At 35.9% G+C, this 14492-nt stretch overlaps 2 protein-coding genes across 4 annotated transcripts; both read right to left on the bottom strand.

The window, feature by feature from the left end:
- Nucleotides 1-1308: 1308 nt before the first annotated feature.
- LOC133689199 (U3 small nucleolar RNA-associated protein 21 homolog) lies at nucleotides 1309-8665 on the bottom strand. The gene is made up of 15 exons (XM_062108986.1): nucleotides 8255-8665; nucleotides 7721-8168; nucleotides 7436-7611; nucleotides 6623-6705; nucleotides 6198-6270; nucleotides 5505-5570; nucleotides 5026-5068; nucleotides 4501-4640; nucleotides 3899-4111; nucleotides 3564-3648; nucleotides 3163-3457; nucleotides 2594-2861; nucleotides 2244-2463; nucleotides 1883-2100; nucleotides 1309-1709 (listed from the first exon to the last, which is right to left on the bottom strand). The coding sequence occupies exons 1-15, from the start codon at nucleotides 8507-8509 to the stop codon at nucleotides 1560-1562; spliced, it is 2733 nt and encodes a 910-aa protein (XP_061964970.1). The 5' UTR covers nucleotides 8510-8665; the 3' UTR covers nucleotides 1309-1559.
- Nucleotides 8666-9522: 857 nt separating this feature from the next.
- On the bottom strand, nucleotides 9523-13588 carry LOC133689200 (26S proteasome regulatory subunit RPN13). Of its 3 annotated transcripts, none has more exons than XM_062108988.1 (14): nucleotides 13431-13588; nucleotides 13260-13328; nucleotides 13021-13113; nucleotides 12825-12884; nucleotides 12682-12720; nucleotides 12517-12591; nucleotides 12352-12418; nucleotides 11774-11855; nucleotides 11153-11271; nucleotides 11029-11052; nucleotides 10790-10884; nucleotides 10636-10713; nucleotides 10483-10537; nucleotides 9523-10047 (listed from the first exon to the last, which is right to left on the bottom strand). In XM_062108988.1, the coding sequence occupies exons 2-14, from the start codon at nucleotides 13299-13301 to the stop codon at nucleotides 9911-9913; spliced, it is 966 nt and encodes a 321-aa protein (XP_061964972.1). In that variant the 5' UTR covers nucleotides 13302-13328; nucleotides 13431-13588; the 3' UTR covers nucleotides 9523-9910. The 3 variants fall into 3 exon arrangements, with proteins under 3 accessions (XP_061964972.1, XP_061964971.1, XP_061964973.1); XM_062108987.1 differs by having other exon boundaries at nucleotides 13260-13339; nucleotides 13431-13581; XM_062108989.1 differs by having other exon boundaries at nucleotides 13260-13351; nucleotides 13431-13576.
- Between the last annotated feature and the right edge of the window lie 904 nt (nucleotides 13589-14492).

Genomic DNA, 14492 nt, shown 5'->3' on the forward strand with positions numbered 1-14492 from the left:
GTGACAAAGAGGGAGGTGACGGCCGTAATATGCCGGGTTTCAGTAAAATTAAGGTTCTTAATGTAACCTTGTAAGATTTTTTGATAATAATGTCAGCAAGAAATTAGACGAATAATTGTCATCATGCCTATAACATGAGAGATAGGCCATGTTCCATCAGTGCCAAAACCAGTGCTAGATTGGGGGAAAAGAGATCAATCAAGGGTTCTGTTAGGAGTTGATTCAAAACTCTATCAGCTGCACCACCAGCATCTCCTACACTGTTTCCTCTTTGAATAGCAATATTGGAGTCAGGTTCATCGAAAAATAGGACACAAGGTGCAGAATGGCATGCCTTCTCGAATATCTGTGACTTAGGCTTCACTTTTTCCAAACCACATGGTTAGAAGCTCAGGACCCTTTTTGCTGATGGAATTAGCTTGACATTCATTGGCATTAGCCTTAGCCAGCAATGTTTTGCCACAACTAGGAGGACCATAGAAAAGAATCCCTTCAGAAGGTGACATGCCAAACTTCTCAACAATGGTCTCATATTCCAAATCAACAATGTCCCTAATGCATCGTAGGGCAGATTCACAGCAAAGAGCTGCAAGATCCGCACCAATATATCACTGAGTTCCTTTGGCTACTTTTTCGAAGTCTATGTCTTCAGAGAGCTTCATCTGCTTTGTATGGACACGAAGAACCTCAAGGCGACCAGCTTCGTCAGGAACTCCAATATCTACTTCCTTGTCCACCCTTCCAAACCTTCTCAATGCAAGGTCTAGACTGTTAGGCCTATTTGTAGCTCCAATGACAATAACTTGGGCGAGCCAGGTGATCCATCCATAAGAGCTTATTATAACTTAGCACTTGTAGTTTATCAGATAATTAATTATTTCCTAATGTAATAGAAGTATATAATTAAATAGCCCCTTGACCAACGTTGACCATCCTTGATTTAGAAACTTTTGTTCCATCAAATTTCCTCATTTTACCTAATTTTCTTTCCTTTATTCTATTTTTTAAACAAGAAAAAAAAACAAAATAGAAAAGGAATGTGAAATTGACAAAAAGATTAAAGTATAAACAAATTTAAAAATATAGATGGCTAATATTTATATTCTAAACCAATGAGGATTGATTAATTAGTTTTGTTAAACAAGGGCTAAGTTATAAATTACTCGTGAAATCTTTTAGAGTCTGCCACCATATATAGGACACAACAGTTTAATAAATTCTTGGAGGAATTCCAGATTACCTCAACTAAATAGTTTTCGAAAACAGATACAACTCACTGAGTTGAAGGAAATAGAATTGAAAACCATTAAGATATACAGAGCTCCTTCGTTTGCAATATTCTGCCGCTTTAAAGTTCAAAAAACAATGACACTGTCCCATCCAACACTACAACATTTCAAGGGAAAGAAATTAATGGAGCTTGATAACTTTTAGGTTGTGCCAGGACAACAGATTTACAGTTAAAAAACAGCACTGCGACTTACTACAAATTAACTTTTGACTACAAAATTGTGAAAATCTTTAGATAACAATGGCTGATACTGATGCAGGTAGCACAGTTAAAACTGTGAATTGCTGAGGAAAGTGACCATGCATCTAGCACTTTGGAACAATTTATCTACTCTCTGCCAAACTGCACTCTGAGTGTCTAAGAGCTTCCTTGCCTTGTCCTGTAATTTTGAATTGCACCTAATTGTTTCACCATGTATCTGACCAGAATATATAACAGTTTTAGTACAAGACAAGTGGAACAAGCCAATTTAATAGTTCCAGATTCATGCTCTGTGAGTACCAAAGTTATAATCTCTACCCAAAATAAAAGAAAGAGCTAAGAATACTGCCCAATACATGTGAAGAGAAATGAACAATGATGAATCCATACCTTCAAAAATAATCTTGTGACGGCCTGTATAAACTCAAAATTGTTTCTGCAGGATATTTCGTGGATGAAATAGTCAAGAAGCAGCTCGATTGAAATAAACTCAGGTCTCTTTACAAGTTCTTCCTCATCCTCATACTCATCTATTATCTGAAACATTCTAAGTTCCATATCCAAATTTGAAGGAGATAAACCTTTGATATATTCAGTGAACGCTGAAACTGCAACAAAAGTACACAATTAAAATTAAAACATTAGCAGGCTATCCAGTATGCATTAATCATCAAAGAGCTTTCAGCTGGCACATCAATAAGAACAAATGATAGTATAGTGGAACTGACTGTGCAAAGACTGAAATGCTCACAATTTTTCATTTCAGATGAAGACTGAAGAAGCTCCAAAAATTGAGTTACTGGAAGGCCTAGTTTTCTCTTATCACTCTCTGCTTTGTCAGGTTTGGTATCCTCCCCATCCACAGGCTCACTGGGTTTAAATAATATTTCTCCAGAAAGAGATGGAACTGAAGGCAAGAAGAAAGGAGCCTTCTCAGGTTTCTTTGGAGGCTCAATTGGTTTATTGCGCACCTGTGGATCATTGATTAAGAGGGAGAAATCAAATCAAAAGAAAACAAAAAAGATTATTAAGTTGCAAACCAAATGTGCAGAGAAGATTAGATGAAAATAAATTTTTTTTGGGGGGGGGGGGGGGGGGAACCTTTATAATATCTAAGTTGATCAAACTCTGCCATTGGCTTTTAGGCAACAGTGAGAGAGTAACAAGATCTGGAATTTGCTGACTGAAAGCCGGAAAAGTTGAAACTTCATTTGAGACTGACTGGTTCACAATAGGCTTGTCAGTGTCCTCATTCTCAACATTTGAACCTTCAACTGAAGATAGAGATGGTAACTTTACGTTCACAACTTCTTTCCCACTTGCATAAGAATCAATGTTCGAAGCTCCAGAGAACATTGACTGATTAACCCTGAAATGTTAGCAACTATTAGCCTCAATGAAAGGTTTGCAAGGTAAACTACATTGCAGCTGAACACTTTAGAGATCTCACTTAAATATTCTATTGCTATTTATTTAAATACAAAAGGGCATCATCGTGTTTTTGCAAATTGTAATTATCCTTCAATCAGTTTCCTCAACACCATACTTTCAGAACAAAATCCATATAGAAAACCTTAGAGCCTTAAATAGTCGAGTATCCAAACTTATTGCTAGAGTCTATATGTGATCAAACCACAAAACCAATGCGAGATATACAATCAAGAACGTACCATAAATAGACCCCATTTTGATCAACATGGGTAGTTGCCAGCACATCCATATTTGGTGACAAAGACAATGCTGTGATAGAAACATCAACATGCACTGCATCTATTTGTCTTGCTAAGATGACATCCCAAATTCTAAGGGTCCCATCCATACTGGATGACAAAAGCCATTTCCCATCCTCACTGAAACATAAATCTGTAATACGGTCTGTATGACCTTCAAATTTACGAACCATTCTCAGTGCCACGGCATCAAACAAACGGATAACAAAATCATCTGCCACAGTAGCCAACAGACCTGAAAAAGTCAAGACAAATTCATTAGAAGATGATCCAAGGACCTGTAAAATAATATGTGCAAGGACGTATATAACTGCAATCTTTCAGGGGAGGGAGATTATTACCATTAAGTCGATGATAAACAATCTTAACCAGAGAACAACCAACTTCCCATCTGGATTTTAATGCACGTCCCTTGAAATCCCAAACCTGCACAGCCAACCCTTTGAGGAATGAAAAAACTACCAAAACTTAGATGGAACCTAAGCAATGTTCATGTGTATCTTTTCAAGTACTATAAGTCAGGCTATGTTGCACAATATTTATACTGGCTGCATGATACCTGCCAACATTTACAAGCCACGATGTGCAACAACTATAGACAGGAGATGATAAACATATATGATGATTTCAAATAATGAATTAAAACATAAAATAGAAGGTTATAAGGAACACTGACCTTTACATCCCCATGATATCCTGCACTTATCATTTGGGTATTTGTGGAATCACAAGCAACTCCAACCACTTCACTCTCATGGGCACAACTTCCTCTCTCTGACACATCCATGTAACTTCCTCGGCTAATTCCTGATTGAAGGTTGAATCGCTCTATCCAGCCACCCGCTGTTCCTAGGATTGCAAAGTTGCCACATGCACTAATGGTGCAGGCCTGATGCAATAATACAGTCAACAACGAAAACCATCAGCGATTCCTAAATGATAAAACATTTCAGACTTGCACTCAATCTTCCATATTCCAATTATGTAAATAATACCACCATTGCTTAAAAACAAAAATTAATGAACAAGGTTTTTCTGTTTTTTGAAGTTGAAAAAAATTTATTTATCAAAATCATAATGATTTCCTTTACCCTCATACAGGGTTACATCTTACAAAGTTTAGGTGAAACTACGCCGGTGATCCAGGAAATTTCAATGAAATCACAAGAAGATGCATCCAACTCATTTTCTAACGGAAGGAAAAGGTCTAATGCATCTCTCTTGCACACAAAAAAAAAAAGCCAAATAATGAATTACTCGGTAGATTGAATTTCTAACCTTAACAGGTGTTAGATTTTCTGGGCATGGTCTCAGGATATGCTCCCCAATGACAAAATTTTGAAGCCTCCACACATATGCTTGTGCAGTATCCATATGACAAGTTACCACATTGCACCAATCCCGCTCCCGAATTTCAGCTATAATTGAATTTTCACATTAGGCAACTTGGAAGAATGGATATTATTATGAAAATGTGAAGTATGATAGTAATAATTATGAAAAAACACTTTTTACAAACGTTTACCACAACATAGATAAAGAGATAAGATACAAACTGAAGCAGTGAAGAAAGAGATTTAAGGAAAAGCCATTCAAACAAAAAAAAAAGGATAAGTTGAATTAGCACAATCATCTCCACTATAATATAAATAAATAACCAAGTCATCCATAACATAAATTCTAGAGCAATAAACATCTACATTTAAGTATTAAAAGAACTCTAAGAGGAAGTTCATACCACAATCAAAGGCAATGACAGGTCTACATTTAAGTATTAAAAGAACTCTAAGAGGAAGTTCATACCACAATCAAAGGCAATGACAGGCTTCAATTTCAGTTCTTCTTCCTGAAAATCGAGTGAATAAGAAACTTAAGTAGCCGATCAGCAGTGTTCTTTATATGCAGTAAAATAGCATTGTGGCAAAAAATGAGAAACTAATCTATAATCGACAAGCAAACAAGTAAAAACCAGAAGAATCATTTTAAACAGACCTGTGTGAGAATATCATATTAAAATGCATTTAAAAAGATTAAGGAATTTAATGCTTTTACAGGCATAGACCCAACACGTATAGCTGCTAGATATTTTAATCGACCCAACTCCTCATGTGTAAGACCGTGAATAATGCAATATTCTTACAAATATATATCCAAGACCAAGAAAGCCAATGATACAATATTCATAAAATATGCTAGCAACCAAGTTTACAGAAATTTAACAACAACATATTTCATTGGGCAAAACTAGATTGAAAAGTACCAACCATTACCCCCAATCATACCTTTACCCGAAGTTTCTTGGCTCGTTTGGATACATGACGCTGAGAGAGCTCTCTACTCTGTTGGTCCTGATAAATGTAAAAGTTGAATAAATGATTAGATAATATTTTCAGGAGAAGGGTCAAAACAGAAATTCAAGAACATAAGCAAACACAATACACCTGGAGAGTGTGGCTCATTCCAATAATAATATTAGACAAACAGAAATAACCTGTAAGAGACAACTCATTATTTGCCCATTCACATGCACAATGGCTGTGTAGTGGGGGTAAGGTTTATGGAGAAGATGGTAGTCATTTTTCACTTCATTTCTTTTACTTAGTCAGCATGTAAAATGTAAGGATTTTAATATGAAAAAAGGTTCTATGGAATTCAATTTTTGCTTGAATATTGGTTTATTGACAAAAACTATAAAGAAATCACTACCAAACAAATATTTTACATAATTATATAAAATGTATATTTTTCATAATTTTTCCATTGCTTCCATGTAATCAGATAAAACCTCCTTTCTTCTGTTCAAAGTGCTAACACAGACAACAGAATTCACTCGAACCATATTAGAATGGAAAAAATGAGTGAAAATCTGAGAGCTATGAGCAAAAGTTTCCAATAAGTAACAGAACTTTCACATCTATAAATAAAATATCCAAAATGCAGATGAAAATTCAATTCAATATTGGAAAATGCCAAACCTGTATGACAGAGAAAAGACGAAAGGCACGATCCTGACCAGCAGATAGAATGTGTCTCCCATTTGCATAGAACCTGTCATAGATGAATAATTTTCAGGTCACGAGGATGTCATGCAAAAATGAAAGAAATTTTCACATGAATTTCAAAACAAGCTATGCATGAGTTAGATATTGCAGGTACTTTCATATCTAGTAAACTGTTGGAACTCACAGTCAAGGTTGGTAGAAAGTTCTCAATTAGGTGAGAAGCCATTTGATAAATAGAAAAACTAAGAACAGGGAATGCAGGATCAATGATTAAGAGTAGAGCGTGAGAATCATACAAGACCTTTGCCTAGCAAAATGCTGCATACGTTCAATTATATTGAAGAAGAAACTGAACAATATAAACTCCAATCCTAAAGTTACACTGTCAGGCATATTACCTTATGCAAAGTGGGGGAGCACTGTGTCCACTTCGAAAACGTAAAAGTCGAGGATCTCCATCAGTTGTGTCAAAAATCCATATCTAAACAGGGAAAGAAAGATCAAACATCTAAGTATAGGATAAACAAAGCAAGTATTGGAATTCACAAGCTAAAAAAATTATTATGCTGGTTAAGCAAATTCAATGTCCACTGTAAAGAAACCATCATCATTATATTATACTTAGCATCCAATGCAATAGCTTTAGGTATCTGTTTTGTGACAAATTTTGGAGTTTCGTCCTTAGGAATATTCTATAAGAAAAAGTACAGCATATCTCAGCTTTCATTCTTGAAAATCATTTGGATACTTTGTATCATCAGATGGTGAAGACTTGAGGTAAATTGCCCAATTACTTTAAACTAGGCAGCACAATGTTCAGTTCAGTCTATACCATCTTTCACAAGTCTCAATCATTATGTGATGCTAACAAATATTGAATTGAACAACTAGATACTAGACCATCAGAATTTAGTGTTGAACAAAGCAAACAGCTAGAGGCATGTCAAAATAGGCGCCAAAAACTAAAAAAAAAAATTAATTAAAATGCACATGATAAAGGCTTTCAACACATGGCAAGAGTGAGAACTTATTGTTGTAGCATCTCCTTTTACAATCCACATAAACAAAGTAACAGAAACAGGAATTAAATGTAACATCAAAATATTTTATAACTGCACAAATTGTTATCAATTTATCACTTCATGAATTACTCACTCGTTATTATGAAAACAAAATCTAAAACCACAAGCAGAGGCTGAAATGCATCTTACTTTAATAGAGTTGTCTGCTGATGAACTCATCAGCACAGGTTCATTAGCTAAAAAGTGCAATGAAATTATCGAACTATCATGAGCCTCTCTAACAACTGATTGTAGTTTTCTTTTCTCCAGATTCCATATGCTTATAACACCAGATGAACCTCCTGACGCTAAAAGTGGTTGTCCATCTAAAAACCCAAGAAAAAATGAGCTTTAACCTAGAATCAAATTATCATGAACAACAGAACGCTGTTCCTATACCGAAATCACAGACCTAAAGCAATATAACTAATTTACCTGTACTGAAAGACAATGAGGTCACAGCACCACGCATAGAATGCACAAACGTAACCACCTCCTCATCATAACGAATATTATGCACATGAATCTTCCCATCTACGCAACCAACCGCAACAACATCCAACGCAGGCGAGGACACACAACTAGTCACTGACGAACCCCACCCTTTAAACTCATACAACATTTTCTTTGTACTAACATTCCAAAGCTGTAAACCCCCCTCCTGACTCCCAATCAAAACCTTATTCAAATAAGTATCCGGATGCATCATACAAGTTGGCGTAAATTTATCCCCAAACAGAATATGCCCAACCGGCACATTACTCTCATCTAGCCCTTTAAAACCCCAAATAAACAAATTACCATCAACATCAACACTTATCACATAATCCCCAAATACCATCAACGAATTCACCTTCGCACTATGCCTACTCCACAACGTCACCTATCAAAACAAAAACAAAATTCAATCAAATTCATATATTTCACATGTTAAGTCGTGTCGTTCCATTTCGTTTAAATTTAATTTACTTGATGGGCGCGTTTGAAGACGGCGATGTGGGTTGCGTAGGCGACGAAGGTGAAGTCACGATAGCAAGCTAAAGCGCGTATTTTGTGAGGGAGTTGAGGGCTGACGATGACTAAAGTGAGCTTTGCACAATTGTAAACTTGAAAAGCTTTGCCTACACTGACTGTGACAAAGGTTTCAGTGCCCAATCTTTGGACGGAAAACGGCACGCCGGTTGTTATGTATCCGATGGCTCTGAATGGTTCGAAGATACCCATCTTTGGAGAGAGATTGAGACTGGAGTGAGAATTAGGGTTTTGAATTGAGTTTAATTGAAGGAGAACTGTGTCGGTTTAGTGTGCTTTATGAGTTTAGATGAGAGAGAACCTCTAGCTAAACCCTTTTGATGAGCATTTAGGGTTTAAAGGATGAGGAAGAAGAGGAAGAAACGACAACGTTCTCTTGTAAGTATTTGGAGGCAAGTGTTTTTTCTTGTTTGGGCTTGAATTATTCAGGCGGGCCTATACCAATTTTTTCTCGCTCTATGGTCAGGCGAAAAGCACTTAAAGCCCCGTTTCATATTCTAATGGGCCTTAATGGCCCACTAATGGCATGACAATTAGCCGTTTCAGCCGCCGTGAATACAAATATAACATAAATGTTGGATAGATGCAACCTACAGGGCTTCATGAACATTTAGCTCATGTTAGCTGGGATGTTGGGTGTTTTATGGCTTTCTTGTCTTTGTTTAATAGGGATCAAGTGAGGAATTAAAACAAGAGATACCTTTAATAGAAAAATTTATCTTAATAAAAAAAAATTATTGACTATATTTTCATGTTTAATAAAAATAATACTATTTCCTCAACACTTTTCATTGCTGTGGTGACACTAGCATTGCCTACATTTCTTCCCAGATTTATATTCGAGCCTGGATCCAGATCGCGTTGTCTTTTCTGTTCGCTTCCTTAGTCTTCCTATTCTCTTTTATCTGTCAAAGAAAGCCAATGGACGAGAATAGATGAATCATTCGTGTTGAATAAGAGGTTTGAATTATAATCAACTTCTTCAAATATTTGTCCAATCCAGCAGCAGAAGCCCTTGCTCCATCCAGTGTTGATGACACCAAAACCTAAGTTGGTGTACATGTCCTAGCACCCACCAACTCTCCCCACTCCCCAGGAGACATGGCGAAAACATCGTGAATAACCCTCTTCAGAAAGCAACGAAGCCAGTTTGGTCGGGGTGCTTCTGCAAGGAGTTGCTGCTCATCGAAGAAAAGCATCCCAAATTTAGAGCAATTATATTAACACTTTATTCCAACTTAGATACGCCATTTCCTAATGGGATATCATCAAAAGGGCAACATGATGCACGCCTGTACCGAATTGTACTTTAAATCAACAACGCAACATGACGACAATATTGATAGAGAGATTTGACTCGTAATTTTAATGTATAGCCTATCAATAAAACAAATTAAAATCCTAAAAGGCTGTACGCCTGCACCGAATTGTTGGTAAACTGAAGTAGAGACAATCACCTTTCCATCATTTTCCCCATCTTACCATCGGCAGAAAAGTGTCTAAATAGAAAACTTAAGGCGGCAGAAGTTCTCTTGTACAGTAGAAATGAGCATGAGAAACACACAACAACAGGGGTGCAAGAATCTTTCTCCACTACTTGCCCTCGTCCATTGGACCGTCACGGTTATGAGACTGAGGTCTCAAATCCTTGCCCTCTTGGGTGGATTCCTCAGACATTTTGGAAACTGAATCTTCGAGTGCCTCCAGAAAAGATAAAACTGTCAACTTGTCTGCATGCCAGGAGAAAACTAACAAGTATTAATCATAATTTAGTCAGGGTACCATGCAATAATAGATTGATGAACAATTTATGTTGCCAATCAAGACTCCTTGTGTGGAGGTTTGAAACCAAAGGTAGCTGCAAGCAGCAGCATGAGTCCATGGGCCCAACATTTGATTCTTTTTTCCCTTTTAATGTGCCACTTTTGGCATTCATCTTTCACATGAAGCCCTCTAAACTCAGTTCATTTTCCCCTTGAATTATATAATCAATCCTGGTCAAAACTTCCCACATTTTCTACTTGAATTATATAATCAATCCTGGTCAAAACTTCCCAAAAAAGACTTCAGTTAAGTCATGAAAATATGTAAATGATTTTTCGAAGAGAACCATGAATTTAGGAACAATTGATAAGCTGCAGGTTCAGGAACCACAAACCACTCACATTTACTGGGGTCAACCCCAAATTGAGACAAATCTATTTGTCCAGTTCGGAGAACCTTCAAACAAGAAGAAAAGTGTTAGACCTTGTAAAACAAGCTATCATGAAAAAGACAAGAAACAGAACAAGAAAGATGGGCCGCCTCGCATTTCTTACATAAGTAAAAGAATCCACTTGCTGGCGGAAAGGCGGGCTCTGCAACAAATCTAAGATATCCTCTGGAGTCCAGTGACCCTGCAACCTCATAATTAATGCAAAATGCCCCAACATAAAACATAGAGGAAATACCAAACATAAGAACGTCTTATACCTCAGGTAAGTGAGATGTTAATCCTTCTTCAAGAGACAATGTCTCAATCAATGGCATTATCAAATCAGGCTTCAGTAGATCCCCTAATCCTAAGCCTAGGACAGCAAAAGAAAACATCATGGAAAGAAAGATTTTACAATAATGCACCACATGCCTGAGCATATAATTTGCAGGAAAGAAAGGTTTTAAAATCCTTTCAAAGCTTACTACACACATATAAAATAAGCATTAATAATTACCTTCATCTGGATCACCCGAACCACCTGCAACATGTACCATCACATCACATCACACAAAAATTCAGTGGTCATACCTAAGGACAGCATACAGAGATATGGACAAAAGTACTCTCTGAGAACAAACCTCTGGCACCAATATTACTCAGGATTCTCTGCAAGTCTTCCATTTTCACTGGTCCTGATGAAGAGGTTACATCACTAATTGCTTCTGCACCAAGGTTTGGGACAACTAAGTCTCCAGCCCTGAAAGTTATGAGCAAAAATCTCATCAGAATAAAAGAAAAACACCACATAATGTGTTTATATATATATATTGGGCAGCTACTTTTTCCATAATAAAAGTGCTCGACCTTTCCTAAGTTATTTTGCAATGAATCACAGGAACTAAACAAGTTTATACATAGACAAACACCAATTTATGACCGTATATTTCCATATAAGAGATTCCCTGAGTTTTAGAAGTTATCCAGGGACAAGCCTGTGCAAGGGCATAAGGGGATGGTGGATTAGACAAAGACAAAGGCTAAGTGGCAGATGAGACATTTCATTGAGAAAATGGTTTTGAAAAATTCCTTGAAAGATATCTTGATATTTGTTGAATAGCTATTGATAGCAAGTAGCTTAGGTCATCTATGTGAAGACTTACGAGGGACTTTACCACATCTTAGGTCATCAGAACATTGTATAAAGGAACAGAATCAGGAATGTCATCTTTGAGTACGTTGGTTTGTTGGAACAAATGTACCTTGATGAGACATTATCTTCGAGCATGTCTTCAGAAACTTGCAAAGGAGCAGCAGCATCAGGCTCTTCTTCATCAAGGAACTCTGCCAGACAACAAGACAAAGCAGTGACATTGCTGACATAAGAACTTCACTCAAGAACAAGTGCTGAAGTTATAAGCCAGGCCATTAGTTTGATGGTTTAAAACTGGTTAGAGAAATTGTAGGAAGACAAAAAACGAAGTTCACTCTTACCAAGTGTTTAACTAGGAAAAGAAGAAGACAAGAAATCCAATCAGTCATACATGACCTTTCCGTGTAAAAGAGGATTTCTTTATGAAATTGTGGAGATGCGAGAAGAAAATGCAGATGCAACATAAAAAAAAAGGTACCCTCTAAGAGAGATGAACATTGTGCAATTATACAATGTTCTTATGTGAAATTAGCAAAAAGTGATTTATCAACTACATCAAATTGCCTACATTTAAGAGAATGGAGGGGAGGGGATCTTGCTTTTAAACATAAGCCAGGATTATTAGAAACAAAATAATGACGGGTAGCATGGTTAACCAAGGACTCAAAACATGAAATAAAAATTTACCTAATGGAAGATTGATATGATAGTTGAAAGAACTACATAATTGTGAGTCCTCTTCAGCTTTTGGCTCCTGCAAACATGTTATACAAAATGTTCCAAAATCATGCAACAAACAGCAAAGTCAATGTTACAGATAAGAAGGTGAAAGACACAGAAAATGAGCCTAACCTGCATCCAAAAAAAAAACTTCCGGTCATCTGTATTGAATTTCAAGATGTAAACTCTTCCCGAAACTTGATTAACCTGAATAAGCCAAGGAATCATCATAGTACCACAAATTATTAAAGACAAATATCCTCCAACTTACGAAAAATGAGAAAGAAGTGAGTGTACCTTCTCAAAAACAGCCTCTTCAGGAAAAATAATCTGATCCTATCAATCAATGCGTCAAGAAAAAAGTACCAAGCTCCAACCACAAGAAATATCAACGAAGCAAACATATATATATATATATATATATATATATAAAAAGATACATCTTCCACAGCATTCAAATTCCTATCAAGCCACTGAAAATGAAGCAAACCCTCCTCACCCTGGCACAATTCAAAACTTGTGACTTCAAACAGGAAAACAAGATGCTAGAAAAACATAATAACTTGTACTAAACAAATGAAAATCTTTACATAGGCACGAACTATATGTAATACAAAAAAAAAGGGTGCAGTTTACCCTTCCAACGCGAACTAGTCCTTTTCGCAAATCAGGAACAACCTTTTTTCCATCAAAAACCATTTTACCAGCACGAAACTCCAACATAATTTCCTACCAATGAAACAACAACAGCACCATAACATAACCTCATCAAGAAAACCACACTTATACATACAAAAACAGCAACTTGAGGCTCTAATTGATAAGAAATAGAGATTTTAAGAAAGACCCACAATTTTAAAAGTGATTTTGTTTACCTGCATTGCTGGAATAGCTTCAGCTGATGAAGAAGCCGTCATTATTCTGTACTTGCTCTGTCAAGCTTCCTTTTTCAACGCTTAAAAAAAATCTCAAATTCCAAAATCAGAAACAATATCAATAAAAACAAAAGAAAACCAAGAACTGGAAAATTAGCTTAAAAGGCGTACCTGATGAATTATTTGAAAGATTTCTAGAGAGAGAACTTGAGGATTTGAAGGGTATTTATTGTTTAGAGTTGTTGCTGTTAGGGATCTTGTTTATGTTTTCTGTGTGTTTTATACTTCTACCGGGGCTCGGTTGATTTTCAGATTACCAAAATGATACTCCGAGTTTGACAAATATCAAACAAACAAGGCTAGATGTTTGAGGCAAATATTCGTCTAAGCCCCTTATGTTGTGAATTTGGTGCTTTCACATGGCAATAGAAAAGTGCTGGTCACTTGTGCCCACAATTTGATAGTGTTTGATTATTACCGTGAGATAAAAGAGATGAATGTAGTGAGAATAGAGATGATTAAATTGTATTTGGTAGTGATATATAAAATGCGGTAACTATTTATGTATCGTGGTTGATGGTGGATAAGAAAAATTAAAATATAAAAATAATTATTTTATCCTAAATATATATTATTGTTAGACTTATATATTTAAAAAAATAATTAGATATTTTTTTTATATTATGTGTTGAGATTGATAATAGTATAATAATTCTAGTTATAAAACCTAAGTCGCCTCATGACACGGGGTAAAACTCGATCAAAACCAAAAGATTTTTTTATATAAAAAAAATGTATTCAAAATGACATCATTTTGATACTTAAAAAAAGTAGGATCAACCCGGATTGATCCAGGCCTTTTCCTGGGTTGATCTCTAGATCGAGTTTTAAAACTATGATAATAACTACTTTTATTATGTTCTTTTTATACCTTTTATTTTAAAAGTATAAAATTCACTTTAAATTTGTACCAATAACTAAGTTATTTTTTTTATTTTTATTTTTATTTCTTCAATAAAATATATCTATGTGACCGTAATCTTCATATTTTCTAACTAATCAAACACTATCCGAGGATAAGGTGATTTTTTATGTGTCCACCACACTCAATGTGAGATACCTATGATCATCATCTATTTTGATTAGAAGGGGGTAAAGAATTTTGTTCTTGGTTTACACAATACGTGTATGACTTGACTTGATTTTTTTTATTTTTTAGATTAATATAGATGT

The sequence above is a fragment of the Populus nigra genome, chromosome 3 (assembly GCF_951802175.1).
Source record: "Populus nigra chromosome 3, ddPopNigr1.1, whole genome shotgun sequence".
Classification (NCBI taxonomy): domain Eukaryota; kingdom Viridiplantae; phylum Streptophyta; class Magnoliopsida; order Malpighiales; family Salicaceae; genus Populus; species Populus nigra.

What these genes read in the sequence shown, in the direction of transcription:
- LOC133689199 (XM_062108986.1), bottom strand. Translation starts at nt 8,509, where the DNA reads ATGGGTATCTTCGAACCATTCAGAGCCATCGGATACATAACAACCGGC. An exon ending in TTCATCTGAAATGAAAAATT is followed by an intron (nt 2,101 to 2,243) that starts GTGAGCATTTCA and finishes CTTTTGTTGCAG; the next exon opens with TTTCAGCGTTCACTGAATAT. An exon ending in TCACAAGATTATTTTTGAAG is followed by an intron (nt 1,710 to 1,882) that starts GTATGGATTCAT and finishes TATTCTGGTCAG; the next exon opens with ATACATGGTGAAACAATTAG.
- LOC133689200 (XM_062108988.1), bottom strand. Translation starts at nt 13,301, where the DNA reads ATGACGGCTTCTTCATCAGCTGAAGCTATTCCAGCAATGCAG. An exon ending in ATTTGAATGCTGTGGAAGAT is followed by an intron (nt 12,721 to 12,824) that starts GTATCTTTTTAT and finishes ATTGATTGATAG; the next exon opens with GATCAGATTATTTTTCCTGA. An exon ending in TTCGGGTGATCCAGATGAAG is followed by an intron (nt 10,885 to 11,028) that starts GTAATTATTAAT and finishes TTGCTGTCCTAG; the next exon opens with GCTTAGGATTAGGGGATCTA.